This window comes from Gossypium hirsutum, chromosome A02 (genome assembly GCF_007990345.1).
Source record: "Gossypium hirsutum isolate 1008001.06 chromosome A02, Gossypium_hirsutum_v2.1, whole genome shotgun sequence".
In the NCBI taxonomy this organism is placed as follows: Eukaryota; Viridiplantae; Streptophyta; class Magnoliopsida; order Malvales; family Malvaceae; genus Gossypium; species Gossypium hirsutum.
The window spans coordinates 104497450-104509793 of record NC_053425.1 but is presented as its reverse complement, the minus strand read 5'-3'; the positions used below and the strand labels follow the sequence as shown (position 1 = coordinate 104509793).

Genomic DNA, 12344 nt, shown 5'->3' with positions numbered 1-12344 from the left:
ATTCATAACATTTTCACAATTTGGTCCTAAAATCAATTTCTATCAAAATTACTTAATAAAATCATCATATAACAAAATTAAAGCTTCAAGTACATATTAATTCATCATAAACTCCCAGCACTCATCAATGGTAACTTTCAAAATTACCCATGAAATCAAAAACAAATGAAACATATAGTTGGACCTAATTGTAAAGGTCTCAAAAACATAAAAATTTTAAGAAATAAACAAAAATTGAACTTACATGCAGTAAATATGAAAACCAGATTCTTAAGGGCTCTTCAATGGTGTTTTTGGCTGAGAATTTGGAAGAAATATCTAGATATTCAATTTCCTCCTATTTTAACTATTAAATTTTATATTATTTTCAATTTTGCTCCTTGTTCACATTATTTCCTTACTAATTTCTATATCTCTACCGTCCAGCCTTAATAAATTAGGCCCAATTTCTTTTTAAAACCTTCTTATTTATTAATTGGGCTATCTAGTCACTATTTCTTTAATTAACAAGTTTTACACCTTTTTCAATTTAGTCTTTTTTAATTAATTAACTATTTAAACGTTAAAATTTTTTAACGAAACTTTAACACTAACTCAATGACACTCCGTAAATATTTATAAAAATATTTACGGCTCGATTTATGAAATTGAGGTCTTGATTCCTCGTTTTTGAAACCAATTAATCTAATAATTATTTCTAAAGCGCAAATCACTAATTCTTAGCTTTCATAAATTCAAAATTAACTCATAAACACTAAATAATAATATTTAGGAGCTCACTTATCGAATTTTAGTGGTCTCGAACCACTATTTCTGATACCACTGAAAATTGGATTGTTACATTTGGTATTTGAGTTTAGCTTCAATGTTCAATTAGTACCTAGGTCATTTCAAATTTATACTTGAGTTTTTCTTTGTCCTATACAAGTACCTAAATTTAACTTCAATGTTCAATTTTATACTTGGGCAAAGTACCATGGAGACCCCTATATTAAGAGTCGGATATCATTTTTCCCCCTCTACTAAAAAAGAGGACAAATCCATCTTTGTACGTTAGATCAAGAAGTAAATTGGTCCTTTTGATAAAAATTTCACCCATTTCTACTATTAAGATATAATAGATTATTGTCTAGTTGCTTGAATTAGTTCCTCCACGTAAAAAGTTTCACCCATTTCACAGTTTATTAACCATTCATTTCTTTTACTAAAAATGTCATGCAAATTGCTTGAATTAATACCTCCATGACAATATGAGATACATGTGGCACGCTAAGTGTCATTGTCCGATTGCTCCATTAGCCATGTTAGCACATAACGGTAAAAGGGGATAATTTTTTTAACAAAATATTACTCTTTGATCTAATGTATAAGGATTGATTTATCCATTTTTTGAGTAAAAGAGTCAAAATGCAATTTGACTCCTAGTACAAAGGCCTCTATAATACTTTTACCTTTATACCTAAGTTTTTCATTTTGTCCCAATTAAGTACCTATGGTTTTTTGCCAGAGCACACATGTCAAACATTTATTGGACCACATGATGCTATTCAGTTTGAGTACCAAATTGAATATTGAAACCAAACTCAAGCACCAAATTAGGACAAAAAAGCTCGAGAACCGAAATAAACATTGAAGCCAAATATAAATACCAAATGATACATTAACCCAAATATTTATCTGTGACCAATTTTTAACACCAACATCAATTGAGTCAGAATAAAAGAATATTAATGTCTTTTAAAAGTAAAATCTCAAATACTTTAGTTTCTTTTTTTAAGTAAGTTTTTGAGTATTTAAATTTCTTTTTATCAAACCCATGTGATAGCCTAATGGTTAAGAGTATTCACCACTCCAAGTGTAACCAAGGTTTGAGTTATATTAATTGCGTTCATTACTTGAGTTTTGCCCTATTATTGTAATTCAAAAAATAAAAACTATTTTTATCTAATATTCATAAAATCAATCCACATACTACTCGAATAAATAATAAAACTAAACTCAAATATTAAATTAAACATTAAAATCAAATTAAATACAAAATGACAACATAAACAAGACAAACTTCATGGATTTGGTGGACATTACCAGTCTTTGGGTAACAACAAAAGCATTCTGATATTCTAAATTAAATTTAATACTTTAAACCAACTTTAAATGATTATATTTTTATGTTGATCAGTTTTATATTTCATAATTACATTTCAATTTAAATTAACTTAGAAAATAGAATTAATAATTTCGCATTTTCATATGGATATGTTGTATAATATATATTTCGTTAAAAATTTAAAAGCAATAAATATATGTATAATTATTTTTTAAAATACCCACTGAAACTGAAATCGGTAGGTATCAATACTATAACAAAAACTATATATGCCCAAACTAATATTTTGGCTGAAAAAGAAATATATCCTTCTTCAAGTAGTTCATGCAAGCATTCAATAGAACCATATCCACAACAAACCATTCAGTAATCTTATTATTTCGAAACAGAGTATGGTAGGCAGGCACAACCATATAGAAAACCTGATGAACTTGCAATTAAAAGTCCATAAACTGGAAATCGAGTGCTAAAATTACAAAAGATCCACAGAATTATCTGATTGATTTCTCAGAGAAATGATAAAAATGCGCCGAACTCGGAAAGATATGCATCCATCCGGCCATCCCTAGTGATGCTCCTTTTTCTCAAACAGACCATCCGGACCTGAATACCATGATAAATAAAACAATGAAAAGATTGAATCAATCGATTACATAAATGAGTAACAATAAACTTAATATATGAAGATCCTTGATTAAGCATACATCCACTTCCAATATTGGAAAGCACAATTAGAAACTCCAAATGATAATATTAAATTTTATACCTAGATTACTTGATCACTCATGAACCTATTTCTTTTAAATAGGCTCATCATCAATCACAACAGAAAATGCTTGCTAGGTCAAGGGTGGCTGAGCCTACAACAGCGAGTTAATAGCAATGGTCTTGGTATAAAACTTTACAAATAAGAAAATGGTGGTTTTTTTATAGTTCATATGCAATATGATTGTCAAACTCTCCTACCAGTAATAACAGTTATCTAGAAAACAAAAAATAAAAAAGAAAGGCATTCTTAGATTAGTTTTTCATTAAAATCACAAAACGAGACACAACAAAAACATGTTGTTTATAAGATTCCTGGGTTAGATAACATAAGATACAATTGGAGACAAGCTAAACCCAATAATGTAACTGTAAAAATGATCAAATGAAAATGAGTCTAGACCAGGTCTTAGCAATTTATCTAGGAATTAGGCATGTGGAAACATAAGCAATGATTGTAAGATAGGCTGAAAGGAAATTTTTCACCTAGAATTTGGTTAAGGACAAAAGATAGTGTTATAGTTAGTATAATAGATATCATAGGAAGTAAATACTACGTTACTTGGACTTGGGTGTGAATGTCAGATACAGGTATGTATCCGACACAGGTATCAGTCTTTTCTAAGTTTTTCCATATATTTGGATGATCATTGAAGGTCAAATCCCCATATCGGTGTCTCGGACCCAGGTAATTCAGTAAAAATGAAGAGTCTAAGTAACATAGAGTAAATATCCAACAAGTAACAACATTCAACATATGACTGCAAAGATTAGGTGAGAGAGGAAAAGATGGCCATTTTTTTCCATGGGTAGAAGATGGAAAACTAATGATTACTAGTAACCAAATTAAGTTAAAACAAGACAGACCATAATTGGTTGCCGATAGCATGTTGGATGTTTCCATATTAATTGATATGCAAAACATCACTATGAGTTGGCAACTTTTAAGTCTCCATATAAATTACCTAAGCTAGTGTTTTGGATGCTTGAAAAAGAAATTGTTTTGAACAAAGTGAATAGGATTTATTAGCTAATAACCAAAGCCAATAAAAGTAAATTTGGTTCTAGTTCTGCCCTAGAATATCTAAAATTGTCTAGAATTCCTTACGTTCCTTGACCTTTAAGCCAATGGTGCAAAATGAAAAGAAAATCCAGCAATGTTATCAGTTATAATTGTCATGGAAAGACCCAGTAGAACCTAAACAGAAAAATCTAAATACCAAAAAAAATAAAAATCAACTCGAACTTAAATAACTTGAAACCGTTAACAATAAGAATAACATACCCCATGGGAACTCCTTGTTGCGAATGTGCAAATATGGGTATGCCTGCAAACATTCAAACATCATGACAGCATCCAATTATAAAAATTAACAACAAAAATATATTTTTTAAAAATATATAATTAAAATTAAACATAGTAAAAGTAAGCTTACAGGAGGCTCTTCATGGTGGGGATGACCTTTTGATAGGTTATAAATCGCTAAAACAGTGCAGGTAGCAACACCTAAATATGTTATCTTTTCCCATTTTGCGGTTTCATCTGCAAATATATATATAAATTCGTGTTAAAACAAAAATATATATCTGATTTTTCCAAGCTGTTATAAGATTTTCTTTTCCCTAAGATCCAAAACTACGATTCTTTTAATAATCTAAATTTTATTTTACTTACTCTATTTCTAACATAGATTCAATTAAAATCAAAAGGTTAAACTAGATAATAAAACCCTAAAGTACAAAATTGTTTTGCAACAACTCAAAATATAGGAAATCAATATATTAATAAAATAAAATTGATCCAAATCAGATAAAATATTAAAAAAATAGAAGGAAGGTTGCATACAAGCATCATCGTGATGAGAAGAGGAAGCGAAGCCACGCGTGGGAGGAGCAGTAGGACGAGAGCCGCCGCGAAGGGCTGCTCGTAGGAGACCAGATCGAACACTCGCCATCGCCATTTTTATCGATTTCTTTTTTCTCTACGACTTGAAACCCTTGTTTTCTTATACGCTATATATTTTAGTCAACAATTAGATTAGACCAAACTAGAAGGGTTTCGCACGTGCAAAGTGCGTGGCTTTTTCCCCTTTAATTTTTGTTTTCTAAAAAAAAAATCTGATAATATTGCAAACCAAACGCGAATATAAAATTTTAATATAATGGTAAAAATATTATAGAGGCTTTTGTAGGGGTCGGATTTAGTTTTGCTTCTCTACTCAATAAATTGAAAAATTAGTCTATTGACATTAGATCAAAGAATAAATTGGTGCTTCTGATAAAAACTTCTATCTATTTTTACAGTTAAAAATTGGTATTTGTACATTAAAGTTATCCATGAGCTGAATCGGTCTGCCCAAAAGACCCATTCACTATTCAAAGATTAATAAAATATTAAAAGCATATTTTTATTTGATATTCTATATATTTTATAATTAAATTTAAATTTTTTAAAAAAATTATTATTTAAATTGAATTCAAGTCAGGTAGAAAAGTAAAAATACTTGTCCAAGCCTAGTCCAAGTCGGGTTGGGCCTAATACACATGACACAATACATGTAATTGTTTAGTTATTCCATTAGCTATGTCAATTTTTAACAGTAAAAATGGATAAAATTTTTAATAGAAATGATAAATTTACTCCCTGGTCTAATGCATAAGGACTAGTTTACTTATTTTTTGAGTAAAAATGATAAAATACAATCTAACTCCAAGTACAAGAGATTCAATGATACTTTTACCCAATATAATATACTTAAATATCTATACTATATCTAATTTACCTAACTAAATTGATGTCACGAATCAATTAATACCATCTTAATTAGATAAATTATTTAAAAGTCATTTTTAATAAAATAATAAATATTAATATAATGATATTTTTCTAAATATTGAACTTAGGTTATGAGTTTTTTTTTATTTAAATAATTACCTTACCGCTTTGTTTTCTATTCAATTATTGAATAAATTTTTTATAAATATATTTTTAATATTAACTTTTTCTTTTAAATGTTATAAAATCAAGTGATAATAATTAAAATGTATCATAATTTTATTTTCAATACACTTAATAATGAGAAACACAAAACACTATATGCAAAAATGCAAATAAAGATCATAAAAAATATAATATTTATCTTTTTTCTAATTCTCAATTATGATTTTTTAAAAATATATATTAACAATTATAAAAAAAAAAATAATGACATAATTGAATGTACAATACATTCAAGCTCGAACACGTAGTTGAGTTACGTGACAAAAATAATAACTTGTACGTATCAATGAGTTTAGATTTTCCATTCAACTAAATTCGTATAATTTTTAAGCTTTATGTTGGGTTGATTGTTTATTTGTGCTAAATTATGAAGTCTAAATTTCAAAGCTAAAATATACTTTAATCTTACTTTCATTTTTAGAAATTTAGATTCTTTACTTATTGGATTTAAAAAATAAGGTCCAACTGTTATCATTGTTATAAATTAGTCCATGTTAATAATGAAGTTGGGAGTTCAATTCTTATCCATGAGAATGAAATACATTTCATTACCTGCTATTTACTTCATTAAAAAACACCCAATAATGAGAGGAATAATCATTGCTACTTACAATAAATATTTTAATTTTTTATAAAAATCCATATTATGATATTGTTGACTTCACCATGGACATGGGTTGTATTTAATGCACCATTAGGGTCAAGCCGTAGTAGTTGGGTCAGGTATAGAAGAAAGGCCACCGAGACCAAGCCCCCACTGCCCATTCCCCCTTGCCTTTACTCACATAGTCACACTCACACACTAAATTATGGATTGACCTTGAAGCCTTCAGGGAAAGGGCCAAGTCTATTGCACTTTGATGACAATGGTTTTTTTGTAATGGAGTTCACAAGCCATTGAAAACGAAAGGGGTTGGGTTGTGTTTTTCTTAACGGCATTGAATTTATTAGCTTCATTCGCACCAAACTCTTAGTTGACATTTTGGAATAGACTTGTACATGGGTTAGGCTATTTACTTAGGTTCGAAAGTCTGTCCAACATTTGAGAAGTTTGGACAAAAATGTTAATACTCGAAAAATAAGTTTGGATAAAAAAATTAGGCCCATTTAAAATATGGACTGAGTTCAGATTAGAACATTCAATGTCCGAGCCCGACCCGACTCATGAATATCTCTATTTGAGAATATGAAGATTTTGATTTTTACTCTGTCCAAATATATTTTGTTAATAAGTTTAATAGTTCCCCTAGTCATTTTACTTTTTGAGATTTTAAAATTTTTTTTTACTTTTAATTCCAAAAATTCAGTCACTCGACTTCCATAATTCAAAATCTAATTCAGAATACCGGAAATGAACTTCCATTAAAATTGAATGTGTAACAATTTAATATTAGAAAGTTAGATTTAAGAATTAAAATTACAACCCCCCTCCAAAAAAATGAATTAAAGTTTTAATTGATAAAATATAAACAAAATTTCACAAAAGTTAATCAATACTTTAATTTTTAAATCCAGGAAATAAAAGGACTAAATTTCAAAAGTGTGAAGAATACATACCCGAAGCATAATTCTACCTTTATTGATACAACATATCACGGCTATAGTAACATGCAAAATACATGGAATTATGAAAGTGAAGGGGCTGGATTGGGTTTTCCAACGGCGTTGAATTTATTGGCTTCAGTCAGCATTCAGGTCAAAGTTCTTAGTTGGCAAGTAGAACTTTCTATGAATCACTTAGATTTTATTTGTGAGCTGTAATAATTATTAAAATATATTTTTGACATCGTTTTAAATTTATTTATAGGTTTTTTTACTGTATTTAAAGAGTTAACTATTTGTTATTGTGAATTGAGTTTTATCTTAATTGATATGAGTATTGTCAATGCAGAAAATCATGAATTCGAGTTTGTAAAAGTGCATTATCCTATTTATGGGTTAGGGAGGGGCTGTGGGCAGTTCTAAACATTGTGTCAAAAAAAGCATATATGATTATAACCAATAATGAGATTATTATAAATAAAAAACTATCGAAAACCGTAAAATTATCGGAAACCCAATTTTTTTTGGGGGAGGGGATACAAAAAGAAAGAAACAAGAAAACTAAATTAGAATTACCCCCTCTCTACAAGCATCACTATGGAAAGGGTTCAAGGCTTACCGACAGCGTCTCAAGATGAACCAGACCTCTCTTAATGTTCTAAGCTAAATTTGTCAAGTGGTCCACGCAACTATTTCCTTCACGATGAATGTGACTAACCTCAGTTACCCATCCTTCTTTTACCGAGTTAAGGCAATCTTTAACCAAAGTACCTAGCAAATGATTATTCTCAAAATGTTGTTGAAGAAATTGTGCCACTAGTAGCACATCTAACTCCACCATGACCTGACGAATTCTCAAGGATTTTGCGAGACAAAAATCGGCTCGAAACCCAATAATTCTGCTTGTAGGTTGTCTGTTATCCCGATATTCACCATAAATCCTCCAATCCAGTGAGCTTCGCTATCTCGGATAAGACCCTTGATTGAAGCTAAGCATGAGCGAGATTTTACATCCCTATTTGAGTTGAGTATGTAACTTCCTTAATGCGGTTTTGTCCATTTAATCCAACATGGTCCTCAAACTAACCTTGGCATAACAACACTCATGGCAACAAAGATGTATGTAACAAACTTCTAAGCATATTGCAACACTCGCAAACCTGTTGACCATCTCCTATTCTCCATTTGCAACCAAATTTGATAACAAGTTACGTCCTTAAAATCCCATGCCTAGTAGAAGAAGCATTTGACTTTTGTTCCACCTCCATAAAGGATGCAGCACGCAAATATTTCTTCCAGAAAACTTCGCACCACAAGGAATTCTGCTTGTTAAAAGAAACTCCAAGTAGCCTTTGATACAATGACTAGATTATTTAGTAAATAACAAGTATTACTACGAGGATATTTGTATCTTTTTATATTTAAATCTAGAAAAATACGCATGATGAGATTTGAAGCTAAAATACCATGGTGTTTAATATCTCAAGTTTACCGGTTCAACTAAAGCCTCATTTATTTGATTTGTCAAGTTTTTATAAATATATTTGTTATAGAAAAGTTTACACCCACATTATGAATGTGCCATAATTAATTTTTATGACCATAAAATAGATATTAAAGATACCTTAATTTCACATAAAAATTAACTATTTGATGAGATAAAGTTAAAAAATTAATTAAAATATAATATAAAAATTAAAGAAACATGATCGAATAATTGGTACTTAATTAAAACAAAATCTTTATTTATAATGTTATTAATCACATTGAAATCCTTTTATCATAACAAAATCAGGAGGGGATTTAAAAATATTTCCTTCTCATCACTTTTTTATAAATACTGCAAAGCGTCCGATAGAAAAAAAAATAAACGCATCACACTAAAAATAAATACCTATTCAAAGGGACCAATAGCCTATCGATATTCCAAAATATACAGCTTGAAATTAAAAAGGAACCATTGACCATAATATTAATCTAAATTTATATTAGACCACGAATTATTGACAAAAAAAATTATTTACAATAAAAATGTTAGATTTTTGTATATGTATCACATGTGAAAAAAAATAATTTACAAAAATAATTAAAATGTTTGTATAATGAAAGTAGTATAGCATTACACGTATTGTGAGGTGAGGTCCATTATAGTTACACTGCCTGCACTTTAATCCACCGTTTGGTTCTGCGTTTCTGATGATCATCATCCCTCATCAATGCAACAGCTACTGGGCGATTGAAGTTCCAAATACAGGCCTTCATCACCGTCGATATCATCAAGATCAAGCGAGTACAGTACATCTTCCCTACTCCAACCCGCACGCAATAACACAACCGACAAAACCCGCGTATGCCACGCGGCGTCATCTCCGTCGATCAAGGGTCGGGTCCCAATTTTTGGTTTAATCTGTGTTTGATCACAGCCGTCCATCATCATCATGTCCTTTACCTCCTCTTCTCTCCACCCTCCATCTCTCAACCTCCAGAACACTTCCTCCAAACACCCGCCTAACCTGAACTCCTCCTCTTCCTTCCTCCACCACCACCCCGTCGTCACCCCACGCGCCCCCACCCTCCTCCCTTTCTCCGCCACGTCCGTCCAAAACTCGATCCTCCGAGCCGCTGTCGCCGCCCAAGCCGGCACTTTGTTATCAACGCCATTCCTTCTCTTCCTCATGAAAGGCTTGAAAACCCCACCTCTCCTCAAAAACTCAACCTCTTGAAAAAACCTATTAACATCAAAGCTCAATATCCTAACCTCCTCACCGTCAACGTAAAAAACAGGGTTTCCCGCCATGTTCGGCGTCGAAGGGATATAACAATTCCGATATATAGGAATTAAAACAGGCGCTGTTATAAACAATCTTCTAACCAAACCCAAAGCTTCATTTGGATTCGAAGGTTTAGTACCCCAAGACGGAGACCAAAAGTTATGCAACGTAATGTTCTTTGATAAAGACAATAAAGGAAGACTGAGGAGAACGTTGAGTTGCTGAGGTGATGATGATCGCCAATTTGGGAACGAAGGGTCGATGGGGAGACCTTCTTGAAGTATGGAACGGAGGTCGGGTGGGAAAGTGAAGTGAAAAGCCGATTCGATGGAGGTGAATTCGTGGTCGGTTAAACCAGGCAGGATGGGGATGTCGAGGGTTTGAAGATGGTGGATAAGGGTTTTGGAATATGCAGCGAAAGAGAAACAAGCGAGCTTTGATCTTGGCGGTGGAGCTTTGAGTAAAGGGTTTGGACGGTGGGTTTGGGCTGTCGTTGCTGTTGCTGTTGCTGTTGCAGCCATTGGAGATTCAGCTGAAGAAATTGAGAGCTTTTTTTTCTCCAATGGCAGCTGCTTGTAGGTTTAAAAGGAGATTCAAGATTGATAAATGGGAGCCGAAAGAAGAAGAGATTTGAGGAAGAAATATGTAAGAGTAATCGATGGAGGAGAACGGGGAAGCTCACATGGAAGCCTCTTCTTACGTTGACAATGTCGTTTCTTCGCTTATATGCATTTATACAGGGTTAATTCCATCTTACATCCTTAAACTACAACCAAAATTCTATATTGGTCCTCAATTTTAAAAACATTTAAATTGAGTTTCAAAGCATCAGTATCTTATTGATGCTTAAAATATTTAAAACACGTAGATTAAATTACAAACATGTGTAGACTTGCATAAACAACTTGGATACGACGTGTTAAATAAAAAAGATATAGTGTTCTTAACTTTTATTTCCGTGTCTGTTTTTTAACATGTCATTTTCAAGGTGTACATATAATAGATACATGCATATTTACAATTTGATCGTTATGTTCAAAATATACTCCATATCATACTGAAACTAATATTTAACGTCTAAACTAACAAAAGAACATATTTGATATAATACTGATACTTTAAGGATTCAATTAGAACATGTATAGATATCTTAGACCTGATGTGTTAAGAAGAAGAAATAGTGCTCCTAAATTTATTTTTATTGGCATTGTATTTTTTTAGCTCGATAGATCCAGATTATCCATATAATAAGTATACATATATTTACAAATTGATATGTATGCACGGGAGCTGCTCTAAGTGTTCCAGTCGGCGGAGTGACCCTAGGACGAATTTTTAACATGCTTGGGGAGCCCGTTGATAATTTAGGTCCTGTAGATACTCGCACAACATCCCCTATTCATAAATCCGCACCCACTTTCATACAATTAGATACAAAATTATCTATTTTTGAAATAGGAATTAAAGTAGTCGATCTTTTAGCTCCTTATCGTCGTGGAGGAAAAATCGGACTATTTGGGGGGGCTGGACAGCTACGAAAAACACCATCGGATTTCAAAGTAGCACGATCTAATTCAAAAATTTCACCCAATTGAGCATGTCTAGCATATTTTTTCACAGTAGCAGGATCGCTATAACTCACTCCATTGAGTTCGCTGCCATAGAACTCAATAGTTACACCTACTTGTTCGACACTATACTTTGATTCTGCCCTTCTAAAAGGGACATCCGCTCTACATATATTTACAAATTGATACGTATGCTTTGAATATATTCCACATCAAATCAAAGCTAGTATTTAACATCTAAATTGATAAAAGGATATACTTGTTATAATATTTGATACTTTGAAGATTCAATCAGAACATTTTGAAGTTTTAGGACCAATTTAAATTTAGGTAATAACTTGAGGATGTTTAGTGAAATTAACGCTATATACAGAATATATGAAATCACTATCATGAGCCTGCAATGTATTTGTTTGCATCCGCTTCCTTGTTATTTACTTCAATAAAAGGGTAAAGCAAGGCTGGAATTGTGAAGTTTCTCCAAATCCATCACCCTATTCCTTCATTTAGGATAACATTTTTGGCACCTCCACCCAACAAGAAAATCTAAAAGAAGGCATTTACACACTATTTTGCTCATCTTACTTCAA

The 12344-nt window shown here is 31.6% G+C and overlaps 2 protein-coding genes across 2 annotated transcripts; both read right to left on the bottom strand.

Annotated features, from left to right (window-relative positions):
• Positions 1-2455: 2455 nt before the first annotated feature.
• Positions 2456-5048, bottom strand: LOC107935276 (cytochrome c oxidase subunit 6a, mitochondrial). Its single transcript, XM_016867852.2, has 4 exons — positions 4719-5048; positions 4309-4415; positions 4158-4200; positions 2456-2710 (listed from the first exon to the last, which is right to left on the bottom strand). Exons 1-4 carry the CDS (start codon positions 4831-4833, stop codon positions 2673-2675), a joined length of 303 nt encoding a protein of 100 aa, XP_016723341.1. The 5' UTR covers positions 4834-5048; the 3' UTR covers positions 2456-2672.
• Positions 5049-9431: 4383 nt separating this feature from the next.
• Positions 9432-11037, bottom strand: LOC107935277 (uncharacterized). The gene has a single exon (XM_016867853.2). The coding sequence runs from the start codon at positions 10705-10707 to the stop codon at positions 9619-9621; it is 1089 nt and encodes a 362-aa protein (XP_016723342.1). The 5' UTR covers positions 10708-11037; the 3' UTR covers positions 9432-9618.
• Positions 11038-12344: the final 1307 nt, after the last annotated feature.

What these genes read in the sequence shown, in the direction of transcription:
- LOC107935276 (XM_016867852.2), bottom strand. Translation starts at nt 4,833, where the DNA reads ATGGCGATGGCGAGTGTTCGATCTGGTCTCCTACGAGCAGCCCTTCGC. An exon ending in CCCACCATGAAGAGCCTCCT is followed by an intron (nt 4,201 to 4,308) that starts GTAAGCTTACTT and finishes GAATGTTTGCAG; the next exon opens with GCATACCCATATTTGCACAT. An exon ending in CAACAAGGAGTTCCCATGGG is followed by an intron (nt 2,711 to 4,157) that starts GTATGTTATTCT and finishes CATGGTATTCAG; the next exon opens with GTCCGGATGGTCTGTTTGAG.
- LOC107935277 (XM_016867853.2), bottom strand. Translation starts at nt 10,707, where the DNA reads ATGGCTGCAACAGCAACAGCAACAGCAACGACAGCCCAAACCCACCGT.